Here is a 22,142-nt window from a genome sequence, read left to right on the forward strand (position 1 = left end):
CAATTCACAGCGCTTACCAGAGCACATACCCTCCCCAATGTCTATCACCCAGTCATCCCATCCCTCCCACCCCACCCCCCACTCCAGCAACCCTCAGTTTGTTTCCTGCGATTAAGAATTCCTCATATCAGTGAGGTGCCTTGACCCATTTCTAATCCCTCCGGGCAATAGTACCATCTTCCCCGGTGAAGGTAAAGGATGCGTGCTGGACCTGCCTCACGGGACTGCAGGGGGGCTGGAGAGGACAGCAGGTGTGGGAGCATTTCACAGTCTGCTTGTTAAGGTCTTTCCTAATTCAGCACCTCTAGGATCCCTGCCTCCATTTGCCCACTGGTGGGAGGCAGGTTTTGCAGGTGATGGTACAGGTGACATTTCCAAGGTGAGTCAGGAAACGGGAGTTTTTGTCACTCTGCCTCAGGGCAGAGAAATCACTCTTTCTTTCCCTAAGAATGAATGGCACAGGGACTGAATGGGGAAAGATGGAGGCTGTGAGTTTGGCGCCGGGTGTTTTTTTCTAAAAACCAAGCTGTCAGGTGCTGAGTGGGTGTGATTCAGAAGAGAAAAGGGCTTGTACTCGAAAGCTCTGGTTTTCAATCCCAGCTGCCCCACTTACTAGCTGTGTGACTCTGGGCATGCCACCTACCCTCTCTGAGCCTCATTTGAAAATAAGAGTAAAAGTACCCAGTTCATGGTATTCTTATGAGTATTAAATGAATGGTTGTAGAAAAGTGCTTAGCACAATACCTAACATTTATAAATAAATGTTAATTCCTCCATCATCAGGATCATTATCCAGTTTGTGGAGGGGCTGGGAGAGATCCAGGGATGCTGTATTTGTGTGTGTTTGTTTTGCCCCCAAAAAGATTTGAGCCAGCCTCCTGAGCTTTCTTTAGTACTGAGCCCTGAAAGAAATCTCACCCTCGGCCCAGATATAGAGAGACATGGGTTTGGCTTTTTGCTCTCCCACTCAGGTCTGGGACTGCTGGTCAGTTGAGCAGGGTCAGTTTCCCGCTAACCGTCCACCTTCATCCCCCAGGGATCCTGGAGTTCTTCCACCACCAGCTGAAGGACATTATCGAGTACGCAGAGCTCAAGACAGACGTGTTCCAGAGCCTGAGGGAGGTGGGCAATGCCATCCTCTTCTGCCTGCTCATAGAGCAAGCTCTGGTGAGTCCTGAGCCCAAAGGCACTGGGGACCCTGACCGCAGCCAGATACTTGAGGCCCCGCTACCGCGCCCTGCCCGGGAAGCCCTGCGGCATCGACTCGTGCTCTTCCCGTGCACACGCCTTATATCTCCGTTCTGCCTTCACACAGCTCCAACCATTTGAACCCTGGGAGAAAGGCAGACATAGGCGTTACAGACCTGGGTTCCTTCCCAGGCCCACCTTCACCACCTGCAGGATCTTGGCCACCCATCCAGGCTTAGCTTTCCATCCACTCGTGAAATAATAACCGCTTGGCTGCTGCAGGCCAGGCGCTGCCTTGGGAGATGTGGCGGTGGCCAGTCCCTGCCCCCTGTCCTGGACAGTAGCAGGGAGACTTACACTGAACAAGTGTTTATGCAGAAATGCCGTGTTTACATCCCAGCAAGTGCTAGGAGGGAGGAGTGCAGGGTTTCGTGGGAACATAAGATAGAACCTAGTATAGTCCTCGGGGAGAGGGAGGACTTCCCTGAGGAGGTGACCGGAAGAATGACCATGAATTGGCCTGGTGAAGAACCAGGGACGAGGGTCTATGCTGAGGGAAGAGCATGGAGCGCTCTCTGAATTTGTTGTGATGGGAGGCGGCCATTCTCACCCAGGGTAGTTTAGAGGCAGAAAGGAGAGAAAGCGTACAAAGTGCATACAGTAAGAACTAAAGAACTGGTCATAGTTAGCATGCCGTGCCGAGGCTCCCACCTCCCAGGCCCACACAGACCCAGCGCACCCTTCACCACCTGACCGCTCATCTGTCCCCACCAGCCCTCATGGCTTCAGCAGAGGCTGCCTCCTTCTCATTCTCCCCAATGCTCTGCGCTGCCTGCTCCTCTCCTCGTGTGGGGTCCACAGCCCCCGAGCCGTGGAGGAACTGGTGCAGTGGCGCGTTGGAAGGAAAGGGAGAGGCATAATCCTCAGGAGGCAGCGGGAGGATCATTCAGCAAAAGGGGACAGAGAGCCTGCACTGCTAGCTTGTGGGTGAATGGCCTCAGGTGAGGGAGACAAATTACTACGGTTCTTACTCCAGAGAGGGGCATGATCAAAGAAGTGAACAACCAAAGACTGGGAATGCAGAGGGTGGTACATGCTGTAAAGGAATGGAAAGGAATACAGGATAGAGAGTGATGGGCGTCGGGAGGGACAAGCTGCTTTTGCAGACGGTGGAGCTTGATGTCTTTAACAAAGAGAAAGAACCCTGGAATGAGCTGGAGTGGAGAGGCAAAGGGGACAAGTTAGATGCTGAGAGAGGCAGGTAGCCGCGGGCCTGGGCAGGAAGCCATTGGAGATTCCTGAGGTGGAGAGTGAGGGGGTCAGGTTTACAATGGTGAAAGGCCCTTTCAGGCTTGGGAGAAGCACCGAGAGGAAGCAGCTGCCCGGGCCAGGGATCATCCTGGAGGCAGGAGGCACCTGGAGAGGGGAGGGAAGGAAGGGACTAGGGAGGAGACAGAACATGGGTAGAGCAAGAGGAGAAGTAAGCTCAGAATAAGAATCGGGAGATTCCTTTTTTTTTTTTTTTTTAGATTTTTATTTATTTATTTGACAAAGAGAGACACAGTGAGAGAGGGAACACAAGCAGGGGAGGTGGGGGAGGGAGAAGCAGGCTTCCCGCCGAGTAGGAAGCCCAATGCGGAGCTTGATCCCAGGACCCTGGGATCATGACCTGAGCCGAAGGCAGACGCTTAACGACTGAGCCACCCAGGTGCCCCCCCCCGTTTTTTTTTTTATTATGTTATGTTAGTCACCGTACAATACATCATTCGTTTTTGAGAACCGGAAGATTCCTGCTTCTCATTGTTCTCATCGTCCATGTGAGTGAGCCGGTTGAATGGGGTCCCCACCTCTACAAGGGACATGTCCCATCTGCCCTCTCAGACCCTTCCCCGCGGAAAGGCTTGGAAACACAGAGGGTTTTGCTCCCCCTCCATAAGGAGTAATTGCCTCTCTGTTCCCCTTAAATAGACTCTTGAGACAGCTAAGTGTTCCTCTTTATGGTAACAGGTTTTGAACACGGTTCAGTGGCCGGGGTTGCCATGGCAACTTAGCCTTCAGAAGTCACAGGGATAAGATGAGTAGGAAAAACTGCTCTGTTCAAGGCTTCAGGAAGATGGGGAGAGGCTCCAGGGGCACCGGGAGGAGCGGAGGTGGGGGAGGGCCGGCCCTGGAAACCCAGTGCCTACGTGTCTCCTCTTAGCACCTTCTTTCATGAGGAGCTGTGACCCGGGAGCACCAATTAAGCTTCCCCTGTACAAACTCCAAGGAGACTATTTATTGATGGGAATACAAGGAGAGGAAAAATTTTTTCTCAGGCATCCCTGCTGGGGTGGTCGCTTGCATATATCACTGAAGCCAAGAGGATCCTCAGGATAAAAGACCTTCAGAGCTGAGGGAGGCCTCAACAGTCTGGGTTCCCACCCCATCCATTCGTATGTGAGGCAGTGGGAACCGGAGAGGGGAGCACTTTCCTGAGGTCCCAGGCCCATCAGCGGCAGAGGTGGAAGAAGGAAAGCTTAGGTTTGTTTCCAGGACTGATTCCAGGCCTGGCGGAGGCCAACATAGCAAGGGTTAGGGCTCCCCGGAGCTGTGCGCTGTGCTTTCTACTTGACAGCTGGGGGAATCCACAAACCAAGACAGTGCTTTCTGAGACGAGAATGAGGCATGACATATCAACTGTTCTAATTAGAGAGGGGTACTAATAGCACAAAAAGAAAGGGAGGGCCCTTAATGACCATCCTCAGAGGAAAGACTATTTAAACCGTAGGACATCTATTCTTCTGGAGGACTCGGAAGCAGTTAAAAAGAATAAGGTGCTCAAGTAGCCTTGTATATACCTACATAGAAAATGTTGAAAGACATAATACTCAGTGAAAATAAAAACGAACCGCAGGACAAGACACACATTATGATGCCATACCTATAAAATAAACAAAAAATAAAACCCACAAAATAACCCTGCATTGAAAACAAAAATCTAGGGGAAAAACGGTATACCAGATAGTTCAGTCTTTTTCTCTAGGTATCAGGGAGGAAACTAGGATTAAGGGTCAACTTTAATTTTATCTGGAATATCTAATATTTTGCAAGGGAAGTATTTTCATGTATTAGTATTGAACTAAAAATTAACTCAAAAAATAGAAGTAATACGTAATATAGATTACTAATAACAGAAGAACTGGAAAATACTGAAAAGTACAAATTAAGAAGTTTTTTGCCCGCTCATCTCATGTTGTCTTTTTCTAATAGATTTGCAGAGTTTCTGATTGTGGGTTCCATATTGAAATTTTTGCTGCAAATACCTTCTCTCATTCTGTGGCTTGCCTTTTTGTTTTTAACTGACATTATTAATATATCATTAATTTGTAGGTAGGCAGAATATAAATTGAAAAGATTGATTACTTGTACAATGGTGTAATTTTTCTCTTTGAGTTTGGTGCTTGTGAATATTTCTCAGAATTCAGGGTGTAGTATTAGCATAGAAACCTCTCTAGCTGTGAATCTGGTTGTTTGCTTGGTATTTTTAATTAAGGTCTAGCATACATGGAGTCGTATATGGAATATGCAGTATTCTCACTGCATAGACCAATGGAATCATCCATGTTACTGTGGGTGGGCGTTTGGGTTGTTTATGGAGTGAAGAGTGATGCTATTAGGAATGAAGATGCCGTGAATGTTCTTGTACATTTCTTTTGGTGGATCTATGCTCTCATTTTTATTAGGTAAATTTACCGTGTGGTAGGATGGCTAGGTCAGTGTGTGGATACACACTGCCAAACAGTTTTATAAAGTGGTTGTGCCAATGTCTTTACTCATTCAGCGATGTAGAACAGTTTTCATTTCTTCACATCCTCATGAACACCGGCTTTGTCTCTCTTTTCTGTCATTATCATTCTGTTGCTTGTGTCATACCTCATCACAGTTTTGATTTCCCTGATGACCATGGATGCTGGGCCCCTTTGCTTAGAGCACTACCATTGGGACAGCCTCTTTTGTGAAAGGCTGTTCAATACTTTTGCCAGTTTTTAAATCAAAGTCATCTTTTCCTTACTGATTTGTACGGATTATTGATAGATTGTGGATACATGATTGTAAATATATTTCTGTGGCATGTCTTGATAAACAGAAGTTCTTAAGGCTTGGTATATTTATCATTTTTCCCCCATGTGGTTGGTGCTTTTGTGACTTGTTTAAAAAATTCTTTCCTACTCTAAAGTCATGAAGATGAGTTATCTTCTAAGAGTTTGAGAGTTTAGCCTTTTGAGGCTTAACAGACCTTTAAGTCTGTTATCCACTTGGAATTGATTTGTGTGCTTCATGGGAGGTAGAAATCCATTTTCCTCTCTTCCCCGGTTGTCCCAGCACCAGTGATTGAATAGACCTTCTTCCCTCCGCAGTGATAGAGCCCATGTGTATCATTGGTCAAGGGTGCATGCAAAGGGTCTAGCCGAGGTAGCCTCTTAAATATTTGTTGAGTCTAGCCTGAGATGTATCAGCATTTGTTAGGTATTTATTTATAAGTCCTGTTATGGTTTCAAAGGAAATTCAGTTATTAACAACTAGTATTTCCTCTAGTATCTCCTACCCTGGGAAATCATAAGATGGTCATCAGGGAAATATTGCATAGTCGCCGAGTTTGGGCTCAAATTTTGTGTGGTTTTTGAGCCCTCAGCCCATTGTTCATTGCGCTGACACACACCAGAAGAGGCCCCTGGTTGTTCACGTGAGCGGGGGAGGGCCCAGTCCCTGGGAGGAAGACAGCCTGTCTCAGGCCTGTCTGCCTTTGATGGCAGGACCTTCCATCCAGGACTTAAGAGTGTTCCCTGCCTTGGGCCCTGTTGTTTGTTTCTTCTCTCCTCCTGATAGTTGAGTGGGTCACAGTCAGAATCTGCGTAGTCATGAGCGCATTGCTCCCCTTACAGGACACCAGGAGAGTCTGGGCCCAAACTCACAGAAATGAACACCACTGAGGGCAGGTCTCACAACCTCGGCACCGCTGACAGCTTGGGGCCAGACTAACCCTTTGTTGTAAGGGCCTGTCCTGTGCATCGTAGGATGTTGAGCAGCATCTCTGGGCTCTACCCTCTCTCAAGATGCTAGTAGCAGCCTCCCCTGTTGTGACAGGCAAAAAAAAAAAAAAAAAAAAGGCTCCAGTTACTGCCTGTTATTCCTTTAGAGGACAAAACCTCCCCCTGTTGAGAACCACTGATCTAGTGCAGTCCCACATTTTGCAGATAGGAAGCCGAGGCCCCAAGAGGGAGATGACTTTCCCAGGGTTACAGCTAGTGTGGGCCTTGGGGCAAGAAGTGAAGATCTTAGCGCACTCAGAGACAGAGGGCTGATTGGCGGAGCCTTGCAGATTGCGTGGTTGGTTTGGGTTTGGGTTTGGGTTCCAGCTCCACATCCGACCCCTCTCTCTCCTGCTTCCACTTTATAGTCTTTTTTCTTTAATTTTGTTTTTCTTAGTGTATAACTGAAATGAAGTCATGGCTAGAAAACCCAGAGAAGCAGAAAAAAGAAAAGAGAAACCACATTGACACACTAAGATAGCCACTGTGTTCAACATTCCGAAGGGTATCCTTGCAGATGCTTTTATGTTGCGGCATATTAATATTGATTTTTTCTTACTTTTTTTTACTTTGTTTAGTTATGAGAGTAACGTTCACTGAGCTGGGAAGAGTGGTTACCTGCATGAGGTGTGATGGGAGCAGGAGCTAAGGGTCTCCCACTGTTTCCTTTACACTCTGAATTTAGTGCAATAGACATTTTTGCTTTCTTTTCCGTTAAGAGGAGGTACTCACACATTTAACAAATGTCCACAACCCTGATGTGCGGGAAGTAGAACAGCAAAAGCCCACCCTTCACTGTCCATCTCAGACCTTCGCTCCATATTGCCCCCTGTTCTTGATCCAGGGTTATTTTCCCCATCGTCCTGACAGAAGACCCCTCCAGCCACTCAGGAGGCACATTCTGTCCCTCCATCCAGGCACCACTAAGCAGCGCCCCTCGGCACTTCTGCAAGCAGCGCATCCTCAGCCCGGACTCAGAGCCGGTGGCGTTCTAGATTGGAAACGACGGGGCGCCTGGTGGCTCAGTTGTTGGGCGTCTGCCTTCGGCTCGGGTCATGATCCCGGGGTCCTGGGATCGAGCCCTGCGTCGGGCTCCCTGCTCAGCGGGAAGCCTGCTTCTCCCTCTCCCACGCCCCCTGCTTGTGTTCCCTCTCTCGCTGTGTCTCTCTCTGTCAACTAAATTAAAAAAAAAAAAAAAACTTAAAAAACCTAAAAAAAAGAAAATGAGACAGGCTTTGTGGAAACGAGGCCCCTTGACTCCCTGTCCTATACATGGCTTTATAGTTTTTTTCTTATTTGTTTGCTTGTTTGTTTGTTAAGACTTATTTATTTGAGAGAGGGAGAGCACAAGTGGGAGTGGAAGGGGAGACAGAGGGAGAGAGAGAGAATCTCAAGGAGACTCCCCACTGAGCGCAGACTCGGGGCTTGATCTCACGACCCAGGAGATCACGACCTGAGCCGAAACCAAGCATCAGACACTCAACTGACCATGCCACTCAGGCACCCCATGGCTTTATAGTTCTTAAGTATTTTGACATCCTTTCAGATATGTCCCAGTCTGGAAAACAAACCCGCTAGCTTCATCGACATAGTGGGTACCTGGCAAACACGGTCCGACAGGTGAGGGTCACAGATTCTGCAGATGTGATTGAGAACCACCACCTCCCCCCACCCCCCGCCATGGGCCAGGCTGTGTGTGGGACTCCAGGACTCAGAGGTCATTGGGCAAGATCCCTTCCCTGATGGCGCTGTTCACAGTCCACACCTTCAGTCTGCAGCGTAGAAGGTTAGCGATCCAGGGGTTAGGCAGGATGATCTCAGAGTTTTTAACTATTTACTTACTCAAAAAATAAGGAAGAAACTAAGCCCTCCTGTTAGCACACTGTTCAAAAATGACAGCTATCCAGAGTTGATCAAATAAATACATCAGTTGAGGTGTTTGCTCAGAATTTTACTGATGAAAGCTTGTGGTCAAACAAGTTTGGAGACCACCGGCCAAGATCCACAACAGAGTGATAAGGGTATAAAATAGTGGAAACAGGGAGGAGAGGATGAGGGTCATTTTCGCATCCTCCTCACCTAACACAGGGCTCTTCATGGCCTAAATGATGAGGGGAGGGACATTTTAGCTCAGTTCTCAATGACAAGTAAAAACAGCCCTGTTTATCCTCTAACCTCTTTCAGGATAACACCATTCCATTTGAGACAGAGACTGTCAGTCCCCTTAATCCAAAGCCACACCCCAGTCCTTGAAACATGTGGTGTTTGTTTCATTAGCCGTGCCAGTAATTGCCAAGAAATCCGAGCCTTGGTTAGTCAGTTCTGCACTGATGACTTTTCTGTGGGGAGGCCCCAAGGATAGAAGGCCTAGAAGCTGAGCACTCGGGAGTCATAATGCAGTTTTCTTTCCGGCAAGGTATTGGAGAGCGGACGTCTGCAAACATCCAGGAGGTGGGGTCATGGTCCAGCAGCAGCTGCTCAGTAGAGTCACTCACAGAGCTCCTTCCGCAGCCCATGTCTGTGCTGCATCCTGCTCCGGGGAGGTCCCGGCTGAGATGCCAGGCCAAGGGCTCCACACTTGATTCCAGTGTGCAGCCAGGCTGGAGAACCCCCGATCTAGAAGGGCTCTTCTTAGCCAGTGGTTCCAGAGGTTAGTCATTGATGTGTTGTCACAGTTCTTGCCATATCTACAGACCCCTAGTCCTCTCGTTTACAAAATATTTTTATTTAAATTAACTGTTTAACTTAAATCTATTTTAAAAGGACACTTTATATCACTTCCATTAAAAAAAAAATCATTATCTCTTGCCATCATTAAAGAGCAACCAGAACAATAAATTCAATCAAAATAAAACAAAGTGGTGTAATTCCAGCCTCTACGTGCCCAGGCCTCTGAGCCTGAGGCCTGCTGTCTCTGTTAAAAATGGCGATGAGCAAATGTTAAAGAGGTGATAAGATGTGCTGGATCCAAATGGAGACTTGCTCATTAAAGTTGTCAGAAACTGAGAAGGAAAGAACTTTCTCACCGTGACTCACTGTTGTTAAAAATCATTTCCCTGCATCCCCACTTCCCACCTTTTAGGAAATGCCAGCCTTGGAAGACACTGACATGCACCCAGGGGGGTGGGGGGGAGGAGCTACGTCCTAAGCCAGTTTCTTGGCTATAGATGATCTTTCCCAGCTGACCAGACATGATTCTGATCCAGAATCATAATGATTTTTCCCCTTGACAATTCATGGAGTAGGGGAAAGAGCAGAGGTGAGACATGGTAATATACAGCATTATTCGAGTGAGGCGCAGATTGGTGGGGAAAGACCACACGCGCGCACGCACACACACACACGCAGACACACAGACACAGAATCAGGTAAGATCACGGATTTATTTGGCCAGGTTTACAAAGAGCTCCTGGAAGTGAGGGCCCCACGGAACAGGACCGGATGGACCGTATCACCATTGAGCTTTGCACAGCACCTGGAATCCCAGTCCAGGGGCAGCTGGAAGCTGTAGCTCATACTTTCTGGACCAAGCTGGGTGTGGGAAGCCTAATTTGTTGCCTGCTTCATAGGCCCTGTACCACTGGGGCTTAACATCAGCATGCAGGAAACAACTTCACTAACCATCCACGTGTGTCCATATAAGGGAATGTTTAGAATGCTGGGCTGTCTGGTAGGCCCTGTGCCCCCTGACACACACATGCACTCCTCCCACCAGAAAACCAGAGTGGGGATTCCTGGGGGGGTCCTCAACCTCCAGTTCCCAGCTCATTTCTCCACACTCACTTGACAAAGACAGAAACATAAAATATTAGCGTTAGTGTCACTGTCTTTGGGTTGCCTCAAAACTCAGAATGTTAGGAAAATAGTGTTCTGAGACTGGTTTGATGATTCCCTTTAGGAGATGGGCTAAAACTGGTACATAGTTAGACCGCCCAGAAACGGAGCCTCAAGGTAGCATCTGATGCTGTTGTATATAAATCTGACATGGTAGGATCACATTGACACTGTTTTGTTTTTTTTTTTAAATATGTATCCTGAATCTGTTAGGGTATCCTTTACACAAGAGAAATCAAGTCCCCAGTTAGCCTCAGGCTGAGTGTGTTGGGAACATGAGGTTTTGTGGTATCTGGTGGAAATCCCTCATGGTCAGGGGCGCCTGGCTGGCTCAGCTGGTGGAGCATGTGACTCTTGATCTTGGGGTCGTGAGTTCAAGCCTCATGTTGGGCAAAGAGCTTACTTAAAAAATTAAAAAAGTTAAAAAAAAAAAAAACTTAAAGGTAGTTAAAAATATTTCCCCAAAAAATGAAAAGAAAAAGAGAGAAATCCCTCATGGTCCGTGAGTTTTAAATAAAATAGCAAAGGAAACTAATACAAAAAATAAAATACTCATCCCTTGAAGAACTTTTATGAGGTTCCCTTTCAATAAAATATTTTTGCATCCTGATTCTGAAACGTATTCACTTTTATTTGCTCTGTTGACGAAGGGCAATTTCACGTAGCTTTTGGTTCGTATTAATCATCTAACGATCACTGCCCTCATAACCGTATGGTGTTAGTAGTTGTCCTAAGCAGTAGGAATAATGCACAGGAGCGTGGCACTCAGTGAGTGCAAAAGTGACCTGATAGCAATGGACTAGCTCCTTCCAGAAAGAACCCCATGCAGAGAACCCCATGTGGCAGCCAGTGGGAACACTCAGCAGGCTCCCAAATAAGGAATTCACTGAAGTCCTTTTGTGTAGAGCAGTTAACACTTCTTCACTCTTTAGAAAACGCATTATGGTTGGATCCTGGTTCCAAAAAAAAAAAAAAAGTCTATAAAAGGCACGTTTTAGAGACAACTAGGGACATTGTAGTATCAGCTGCATCTTATATGATATCAAGAATGTCTTTTAACGTAGGAGCTCACAAAACTGAGGATCCTCTTGGTTTTAGGAGTTGTGAGCTGAAGTAGTTAAGGCTGAGGAATGCAATGACTTCAGCTTGCTGTCAGTGATTTAGTAAAACTTACGGAGTCAAAGCAGAAATGGGAAAAGAAAGGGTCACTGTGACTACATCAAGAGTATAAGGATATGGACTGTTCTTTCAAATATTTTATATGTTCAGTGTTTTCCATAACACAAGGTTGAAGGGGGGAAAAAGAAACTTCATTATGGAATCTGGAAGGTTAAGAAGAAAAAGGGTCACTTAAGCAGACAAGGTCACAGTGTGTAAGGAGGAAAAAAAGTTATGAGAGTTTTTTTTTTCCAGCTACTTCTGCTAGTTGGTGAGATTTATTTTTGGTAACATATGCTTAGGAGCTACTTCTGACCTCATTTTTTTTTTAATTTATAGAGGCATCTGCTAGTGCTGAACTCAGTCACAACTCTCATGCTACCCATCTATTTGATTTATAAGCAGGAAAGATCCGTGTAGAATCGTGGAAAGGCAGATGAAGCTGGGAAAGCTGTCCAGTCCATATTAGAAAGAGACCGCATGGGATTTGTGAGTGGCCCTGAGTGAATACCCAACAGGTCACTGTCAGCTGCCCTCTTCCTGTGGGTCACGGTGGGGAGGCTTTCCCTCTCCTTCAGGGTCTTTTAGGGAAAAGAAAGCAATAATGCCTTCTCCCTAGGTGCCATTTAAGAGAAATATCTTAAGCCCAGCTTTTTTGAGGGTCACTGCCTTCCCATTCTTGTTAAGGGTGGAATTTCCTAGTAGGTAAACATTAGGGAATAAAACGGCCGAGCTGATTTTCCAGGTAGCAGCAAAAGCACCTTCATGCAATTATAAATCAGATTATGTTACTCCCTTGCTGAAAACTGACAGGTTCTCCTTGTACTCAAAATTCTGGCTCCCAGCTGTGACCCACGAGGCCCAGAAAATTCAGCCGTGCCTACTGTCCCAACTTCATTCATCTCTTATGACATTTTCTCCCTGGGTGCATAGTCCAGCCTCACAGCCAACTTGGAAGGTCAGGGTACAGATAAGGAAACCAAGGTACACTGAAGGTCTTGGTCAGGGTACGGTGAAATCCGACTATCCTTGGCTTCTACCTTAATTCTTATTGACATTGACTTCCTTGGTGTTATAATTTAAGGGGCACCAAGAGGACTCCCCCTGCCAAGACAAAAGCATCTCTTCCCCTTTCCATCAGGGTCTGAAATTCTCCTATTAGAGACTTTTGATTTGAAATGTTATCTGATCTTTAAAAGTGCCACCAAAAATACAAAGTCTGCTGAGATGGGTTTGGAGAAGGATAATGCTGGGAGAGCCAGTACTTTAGTGGGTAATCATTTATCAAATAATTTTGAGAAGTAGGATGGTCACTCAGGAAAGGGTGTGGGGAAAGCAAAAGACTCCTCCAGGCCAAAACAAAAACAAAGACAAAGACAAATATTAAAAGAGAAACTCTGTAAGATGTTGATAGTATACACTAAGTGATGAAAAGAGATTACAAAAGGGTAGGTATTTTATTTTTTTAAAGATTAATATTTATTAGAGAGAGAGCATGAGTGGAGAGGAGCAGCAGAGGGAGAGGAAGAAGCAGACTCCCCACTGAGCAAGGAGCCTGACCCAGGGCTCGATCCCAGGACGCTGGGATCATGACCTGAGCCGAAGGCAGACGCTTAACAACTTAACCAACTGAGCCACCCAGGTGCCCCTATACCCCATTATTTTAAAATATATATTTGAATGTTATATGTGTAGAAGAACCTGGCAGGATAAACCCCGAAAGTTTATCAGTGATGACCCCTGGGTGGTGGGATTATAAATTTCTTCCTTTTAAAAAAGAAATGCATCTGCATTTTCTTTCTTTTTTTTTTTTTTCAAAACTGAGCATAAATACTTGAGTGACAAAAAGAAAGGGGCTAGAGTAGCAACTTTAAAAACATACCTGCTGTGATGGGGACACCTGGGTCTGCCTTCGGCTCAGGTCATGATCCCAGGGTCCTGGGATCGAGCCCCGCATTGGGCTCCCTGCTCCACGGGGAGCCTGCTTCTCCCTCTGCCTCTGCATTTCTCTCTCTGTCTCTCATGAATAAATAAATAAAATCTTAAAAAAAAAAAAATACCTGCTGTGATGTACTGTACAGCATGGTGACTAGAGTTAACAATACTGTGTTGTATACTTGAAAGCCACTGAGAGAATAGATCTTAAATGATCTCCCCACCACCACCACCACAACAAAAAATGGTAATTGTATGAGGTGAAAGATGTGCTCACTAACCTTACTGTGGTAACCATTTCACAATCATCAAATCATCACAAGGACACCTGGGTGGCTCAATCAGTTAAGCATCTGCCTTCAGTTCAGGTCATGATCCCGGGGTCCTGGGGTGGAGTCTCGTATCCGGCTCCCTGCTCAGTGGGGAGTCTGCTTCTCCCTCTCCCCCTGCCTCTCCCCCGGCCCCTCCCCCTGCTCATGCTCGAACTCTCTCTCTCTCTCTCTCTCTCTCTCTCTCTCTCGCTCTCTCTCTCGCTCTCGCTTTCAAATAAATAAGTAAAATCTTTTTTAAAAAATCACATTGTGCACCTTAAAGTTACACAGTGTTATATGTCAATTATATCTCAGTAAAGCCAGGGGGGAAATCTGCCAAATTAATAGTTTTTCAGGGGACAGCCCTTGCCTGAATTAAGTTATTGGGTGCATTTCCAGAAGAAAATGACAAATGTCAGATCAATTAACACATATAAAGTAACTGAAATGGTGGTGGTGGTTTTTAGAGATCAAGGATAACAAATTTGTAAATTAAGTGCAATTGCCCTTCTGCTAGCGCAAGACAGATGTTAATAATCGATCCTGCCGAGCCTGAATGTGTTGTCAAACTCCTCTCCAAAAGCAATCACTGCCTCAGTTGTGGGTGGTATGTGAGATAACCCCAGGGTCATGTACAAATACATGCGCTAAAAAGTGATCATTAGAAACAGTCAGTCTCTGGTGTCTGTGGTATGCTTGGCACCCCCTAGGATGGGTGGACAATATACCGTCTTCATAAACCATTCATAGCAATCCTGGGTGGTTCTTTTTTGTCATCTCTGCTGGAAATCATTAACCCCCTCCCCCCAGATAAACCCTGACAAGATGATGTTATCTCCCGATGAAAGCAAAGTGGCCTGAGACCCCTGGAAACTGTTCAGTCATCCTACCTTCTTGGTGCTGGAATCTGTCCTGCTTTGGTATCCAGGAGGCATCTGAAATGCTCACTTCCTCTTGGTCAGATGCAAAGTCCAGTAGAGCAAGGCGATATGGCAAAGCAAAGGACATGAACTGGATGCTATTAACCAGTCAGCTGTTTCTGTTTCAAGGCAGCATGATTCAAGGAGGACCGTGGGTCTTTGTTCCAATTAAAACTCAGACTTAATTCCATTTTTTTCCAGTCCATGAATTTGCTGATTTCTCGTTCCAGTGATTTGCAATGAACATCATTCCCTGGGGCCTTGGCTGTTGCATTGGGCCACATTGCAAGGCCAGGCCCTCCCTCCTAACACCCAGCATGTGGGGTGTGCAGTCCAGTGGTTGGGAAGATGTGTTAGGTCCACTGGACCTAATGATGAGTAAGGGAAACTCAGATGATAAGGACCCAGTAGTTAGCACCCAGTAGTTTTCAATTGGCCACTTTCAATGAACAACAACAAAAAGTCAGCATTCCCATTTTGAGACTTGCTACAGGCATTTGCTGCTGCCTTTGTCCCTCAGGAGAAAGATCTGTGTCTCAAGGCTGTATCGCTCAGCAATGGAGCCAAATGAAAGAACAGGGTAAGGCTGGTTTAGGAAGGTGGCCCAGTGGCCAGGCCCAGGTCAGCAGGAGAATTCTGAGAGATCTCAACTCTTTTACCTATACTCTGCCCACATCCAGAAGAATACACAGTGCCTTATGATTAAAGGAGTGTCACTAAATCTGGAGACCATTACACAGAATAAGACCAGAAATGCATCAAGAGCCAAAGGAAAAGGCAAGGCTGAGTTACATCAGTTTGTCTCAGCCTAATGTCAGCTTGACTCCCAGGCGCTCTCCTGGAAGGGGCCTATCTTTGTACTCAGAAATCTGGGTTCAAGTTTTGCTTCTGTACATAATAGCTGTGAAACTCCAAGGAAGTGATGAAATCCTCTCAGCCTTATTCCACACCCCAAAAATGCCGGGGCCAAGTGCAAGGATCCCCTGCTCTTTGAAAGTTTGCCACTTCGCTTTTACAAAAGACCTTACAATGGGACCTGTTTTCACTAACCACAAGAAATCCAAAGAGGATATTGCTTTCAGGAAAAAAGGTGAAAAGCAAGAGTAGCATTCAGCTGTTGTTTTGCAGCCAAGTTGCTCTAGAGGCAACATGAGTGGCCCTGGCCAAACTCTGTCCCCAGGAACTATACTCAGCGTCTCCGCATCAGGCCACCAGCACTCTGCACTGTGTTTACCTGTGCCTCATCTCAATTTATTTTGCACATCCCTTAGAAAGATGTGTCCTAAGGTAGCAGAGAAGGCTAAGAGAGGTTGTTTTTAGGGGTCTGGGAATGTTCAAATGTTTTCCATATAAGTTAAGGGTCATTGCTTCTTTGCTTTATGCCATTTGGGGTTAGGAAAGGTTTCATTAGGAACCCTCTACTTCCAGATAGCAGGGGGACGCCTATTCCGACTTCTTCGTCTTTGTCTTAAGTGAGGTGATGAAGGTAAAGTCACCAGAGCTTCATAAGCAGGCCTGCAGCTCCTATGAGTCCCTTCTCTCCTCTTCCCAGAGCAAAGAGTCTTTGGCCCGGCCTTTCCTCCAAGTCCCCAAGACCGAGAGCCTGGCTCCTGACTGCCTGCGGCCCTGTCAGCCCACCCCTCCCTCAGGAGCCCCAGCAGATGGTTTCCTGCTCTCTTCACATTGATCTGGATCTTGTCTCCCCTCTGCCTCTACCTGCCATTGCATGATTACACCTTTCCTGAGGTTTGGGACCCGGCCCATTCTCTCCAACCATCCCAAAGCCCTCACCAGCTCTGTTCAGCACACACCTTATCAAATGCCTGTTCTCTGCCAGGAACCTGGGGTCATCGTCCCTCCTCCAAGTCTTCAGAGACCTTTGTTTTATTTCCCAGTCGCAGGTGTCCTGGGCTCTTCCCCCACTACATAGGAAACTTCATTCAAATCTAGTTTTTCCTGTCTTACCTGTCGTCATGTTTCCTGCAGCATCGGGGGCCCTCTCCACCCTGTGGAGGACCCCATCCTATCTCTGTACCTTTAGGGTGCATGTCAGATCACAGAACAAGCGCTCAGTGGATGTTTGGAGGAAGGAAGGAAGGGGCAGCACCAAGTACATAGGAGTGGCCTTCTTCTCCTCACCTGCTTTGCCAGGTGGCCTGTCATCTTTCTTCAGGTGATGTGCTGGTAGACACGGAAGTGCCCAGAATTTATCAGTCTCGCCATGACCTCTTTGCGCCCTCTCTTTCTTTGGTCTCATAGAGTCCAAAGAGGAAGTATGTGTAAGGGTCTGGTCACCTTGAGAAATGCCCACCCATGCCTACCCTTTCACTGGTGTATTTCCCTCTCCTGGAGTCAGTTTTCATCCTCATGCTGATGATTCCCAAGTTCAGACCCACTCCCCAGATTCCAGGGCCCCACACTTTACCTCTAGTTGTCCGTTAGACATGCACAGACATCAGAAATTCACCTTGCCCAGATCTGATCTCAGCTCCCTGCCACCTGCATACCCACTGTGTCCTCGGACTCTGTGAACAGGTGGGCGTGGGTGTCATTTCCCTTTCTGTTCCTGTATTCCATCTGACATCAGGTCTATGATGTCTGCTCCTTTCTCTTCGTCTCCTTTGCCACCATTCCATACTCTCTCTTGCTCAGACTATCCCAACACCTCTTTCCTCCCCCTACCACCCCAATCCGTTCTCTTGCAGCCAGAAGGTGAAACTGCAGATTTCCTGGGTGGAAACCAACAAGGTGTCATTCAGATGCCTGAGAGAGGCTTGTAAGATCCTTCCTGATCTGCCTCCTGCTTACCCCTCCTTCCTCATCTCATACCACCTTCCCCCAGCACCAAAAGCTTCAGTCTTCTTCAGCTGTCAGCCCCTCACCCGGTGTGGTCCCTCTTGCTCTTCAGCCTTTGCAGGATGTGTTCTTCACCTGTCCAACACTTACCCCTGGGTCAGGTCTCAGCTTAGTGTCCCCTTCTCTGGAAAGCCTTCCCTGTCATCCTCCCTGGAAGTCTGGGTTGGTTGCCCCTCTTATGTATTGCCCTAGCCCCATGCATGCCCCAACTGTAGAACTTCCCACAATTTTCCATCTCTTTGTTTTCCTCATCATCTTGATAAGCACTGTGCATCAGGTCGGCCCCACTCACTATTGTGTCTCCAGCACCTTGCCAAGAGACTTGTGTATAATAGATGCCTATTATTTGTTGAATGAATGAATGAATGAATGAATGACTTCTTTTCTGCTCAGGCTATATCCTAGTCAGAAAGAAAGTGTTCAATCTAGATCTTGCTTGATCTCTAGATAATATTATACCCATGTTCTCTATATTCTTCTTGTTGGCCTCCCATGTCAGATCATTTGTGGGTCTTGAATATAACTGGTCCCTCCAAGAAGACTCTCTCTTAGTCAGTGTTTTCATGGGATGTGAAACACTGCTCTGATTCTTCATCAAAACCACAGACTTTAGGGCCCTGGACTGGGGCTAGATTAGACAGTTCAACCCACAGACAGTTTGGTGGGGGCCCTGAATTAATAAGGACTCTGATAAGTTTTTAAAAAGAAAACCACTGTAGACTGGAGCATCTTGGAAGACTCCTAGGAGGTAAAGCTTGAATGGGGCTTTGACGGATGGATAAGGATGAGTGGAGGTTGGGAGGGTGGGGAAAGAAGGAATTTATAGGTGTAAATTGACCACGTGAGTTGTCCCGTTATTTACCTTGGTATCAAACCAGCAGATCTTCAGAAATTAGTGGCCTGCAAAAAAAAATTTTTTTTTTTTAAAGATTTTATTTATTTATTTATTTGACAGAGACAGAGATAGCGAGAGCAGGAACACAAGCAGCGGGAGGGGGAGAGGGAGAAGCAGGCTTCCCCCCGAGGAGGGAGCGCGATGTGGGACTCGATCCCAGGACCCTGGGATCATGACCTGAGCCGAAGGCAGACGCTTAACGACTGAGCCACCCAGGTGCCCCTGCAAAAAATTTTTTTACACAAATCTAGAATAGAGGTTACCTCTGGGCATTAGGGAAGAGAGGTTTCAGTAATTAATCCCTGTTTCTTGGACTAGAAATGGCTCAAGACTCTTCATCTTCAAACTGCCTATATATGTCACAATTTTTTAAGTTTTTTTTTTTTTTTAATTTATTTATTTGACAGAGAGATAGCACAAGTAGGCAGAGCGGCAGGCAGAGGGAAAGGGAGAAGCAGGCTCTCCGCTGAGCAGGGAGCCCGACGCGGGGCTCGATCCCAAGACCCTGGGATCATGACCCGAGCCGAAGGCAGCCGCTTAACCGACTGAGCCACCCAGGCGCCCCTCACAATTTTTTAAGTTTAAAGAATGTTAGTAGCAATGAGTAAAAACCCAGTGAATACAGCAACAAATGATATGATCCTATCGGATATGAATGAGGCTATAAAGTTTCTCAGGTGATGAGATTTTAAGTAATCTTCTCCTGTTTCTATTTTTGATAATTTTACTTTGTTTTTTTCATCATGTGTATGTGTCATAAGGGGGGAAAATATTCCACACTTCCTCAGGCTTTGTCCACATGGGCTGCCATGGAGAAACCATGGGTATCCAAGTGAAGTGGCCCTTGCTCTTAATCCTGTCAACCCTACTGCTTCTTTATCGCTATGTGGACCTGGGTAGGAAACGTCACTTCCCCGAGAGTCTCAATGCCCTGACCTGTGGGATGGAGATTGTAAGGCTACCTCATAGGATATTCTAAAGTGCAAAGCAGATGACGGGTACAAAGCACCTTGCACAGAGTTAGTGTTCAGTCAATGCTCATTGCCTCTCCTTCCCTAAAGAACAAAGCAATTATGTTGGTAGAGATTCTCAGAGACCATTTAATCCAACCTCTTCATTTTGTTCCATTTAAATTATTCTTAATTGCACATGATAAATCAAATAATACAGATGAGCTTATGATGAGAAACATCATTCTAGGCTCCGCTGCACCCTCCCCACCTGTATCCCAGTCTCCAAGGCAACTTGTTTTCATCACTTCTATTTCTAGTTCTTCTCGTTGTTCTCTCCATGATGCCTAATAATAGGAGGATAGCTTCTATTTCTTAATTGGCAGCTCTAGACATGACTTATTGACTCCCTAGTTGGAAAGATGAGATTTTAGCTCATTTACATCTCTCCCCTCACTTTCTCTTTAGTATTTGATTACGTTACTTATTACCTCTGTTGCTTCTCTTGTAATCAGAGATAATATACTTACACCACCATTGCTTCTTTTTGTAACATTATTTAGTATCTTGACTCCTTTCTGTGCAAAATGAGGAAATTAACACCCCCAACTTCCACTTCTAACACTTCCACAAACTCTTACCTCGCATCAGCTACACTTTTACTTTTCTATGGTCAAAGCTGTATTTTTGTAACATTTGTATTTTCTTCTGCATCTGTAACTTGTCCTTCAATGTAGCTTAAAGAAAACAAAACAAAGCAAAAACATATACTATTTATGTTGTCAAATCTATGCAGATATTATTCCTTGCTAGACCATGTGGCATGCTAGGATTTCATTTCCTTCCCTCTAATGCCAGCTCAAAACCCCCAAAGCTCCATATTTTAAAGTTAAAAAATTACTTTCAGAGTTTTTTCAAATTAATTTTTTAAAGTAATATATGTTCAATATAGAAAATTCAGTAAATATATTAAAAGTAGGAAAAAAACAGGGAGAAAAAGAGGGATAGAAAATTAAGAACACCTGAAAATCCCACCACATGCAGCATTTCTTAAAAATGCTTCACATAGGGGCACCTGGGTGGCTCAGTCGTTAAGTGTCTGCCTTCGGCTCAGGTCATGGTCCCAGGATCCTGGGATCGAGCCCCACATCGGGCTCCCTGCTCGGCAGGAAGCCTGCTTCTCCCTCTCCCACTCCCCCTGCTTGTGTTCCCTCTCTCTCTGAGTCTCTCTCTGTCATATAAATAAAATCTTTAAAAAAAAAATGCTTCACATAATTTACACAGAGTAATCAGTAAAACTGAAGAGAAAATACTTTCCTTAGTAATAAAGGGAAACGTGCAGGCCCACATAAGATGGGCCCACCTCCCAAAATAGGAGAGATGCTGTCCTAAGTCTCAGTTCCCTTATATGCTACAGACATTCCATTTTTATTGCACATATTTACTGGGCATTTGCTATCTATCAGACGCTGTGCTCACTATTGGGAATAAAATATGGTCAAAAATAGACATTGTCCCTACCTTCGTGAAGGTTTCATTCCAGTAGGGGGAGGTAGACATTAATCAAACAGTCATGGGTAGGCAGGTATAAAGTTTAAAACAAATTGAGTTCAAGTGTTGAAAGGAAAAGAACTTGATTCTTTGAGGACACCTAAGGAACCTGCTGAGGCTCAGATCCCCCTTTCTTGAGGGGGTCAAGAAAGTCTTCCTTGAAGGAATGATGATTGAATTGAGATCTGAAAGAAGAGTGGGAATTTACTAAGCAAAGAGAGTGTGGGCAAGAGCTAGGTTTGGGAGCATTCCAGAGAGAAGGTAAAAATTCGATGATGGGTGCACAGATGGTACATTCAAATAACAAAAGCTGTTTTGGCTGGAGCAGAAGGAGCCGGGGGGCTAGTGGGGAAGAAACCCACTCTCAGGGCACTTCACATGCCAAGGGCTGGATGGGTTCCTGGGCACAGCGGAAGGCCGAGTGTGGATCCTTTCAGACAGCGCTTAGATAAGGAGGAGGTGAGCCATTAGCATAGATGCCCACGACGGAGGCTTGTTTGGCTCTCTGACCCAAGCCTTTCTGTGCTCTAAACTGGACATTTTTATCAGTTGCAATGGCCTCATCTAAGGAAACCAAACAGATACCTTCCCTGAAGGGTGTTGCGGGGTATGTAGCTACCTCATGAAGCAAATGGCCACACAGCTCATCCTCTGGGCCCTTTCAGGCAAACGCTTTCCCCACTCTATTAGGAAACCACATCCTTCTGTCTTTCCTCACCTTCATTAACAAATTGCATTAGGAGGTAGAGAACACACAGGAAGTGTGTGCCAGAAGGAAGGTCCCCTTGCCCCAAAGAACCTCTGGTCCTACAGTTACTAACTGGAGGACAGCGGGATATGCAGAGAGGGATAAATGAAACACTCTTGTCCCTCCCAAAGAAATCTGCAGGGGAAGCTCATCTTGTAAAATGAGTAAAGCGACAACATTGCTCTTGTTGTAGAGGAACCAGAACCTTCTTCCCCTTCCTCCATCCCCTAAGGTGGCACCCAGTGCCAATTTTATTCACATTAATAAAATAGAAAGCTGATAGTTCATGCAATAGGCAACTTTTCTAGTAAGTTCATGCAATGGGCAAATTTTCCAGTAAGAAGACATTTCTAGGAGCAACTGAAATTTTTGGAAGAAGAAAGATAGGAAAACTGGGCAGTAAAGCTATCATAACCAGTCCTCTGCTTAGACTACCCCCGTAGTTCCTCACTGCACTTAAGATAAAATCCAGACTTCATGCCATACCTATGACCCCCACATGATCTGGTCCCTCCCTATCATTAGGGCCTCAGTCTGGACCGTGATTCCCAGCATGGCATCACTATGCTCCAGCTTACTTTCTGCCCCAGGGCCTTTGTACTGGAATGCTCTTACCTCACATCTGCATGGCTTGGTCCCTTGCTTCATTCCGTCTTCTTTCAAATGTCTCTCCCTCCAAAAGGTTTTTCCTAACCACCCTTCCTCAAGCAGCCCCTTCTCCATTCCC

At 46.0% G+C, this 22,142-nt stretch overlaps 1 protein-coding gene across 3 annotated transcripts in view; it reads left to right on the forward strand.

The window, feature by feature from the left end:
* Nucleotides 1–22,142, forward strand: part of CYFIP2 (cytoplasmic FMR1 interacting protein 2) — a 127,803-nt gene that overhangs the window by 89,062 nt on the left and 16,599 nt on the right. For all 3 annotated transcript variants that reach the window (XM_081826247.1, XM_081826249.1, XM_081826248.1), the window contains one exon: nucleotides 1,037–1,167. In XM_081826247.1, coding sequence (XP_081682373.1) covers nucleotides 1,037–1,167 — 131 coding nt within the window. The remainder of the gene's footprint in view (nucleotides 1–1,036; nucleotides 1,168–22,142) is intronic.

This window comes from Leptonychotes weddellii, chromosome 7, assembly GCF_054177405.1.
Source record: "Leptonychotes weddellii isolate Sample4059 chromosome 7, ASM5417740v2, whole genome shotgun sequence".
Lineage (NCBI taxonomy): Eukaryota > Metazoa > Chordata > Mammalia > Carnivora > Phocidae > Leptonychotes > Leptonychotes weddellii.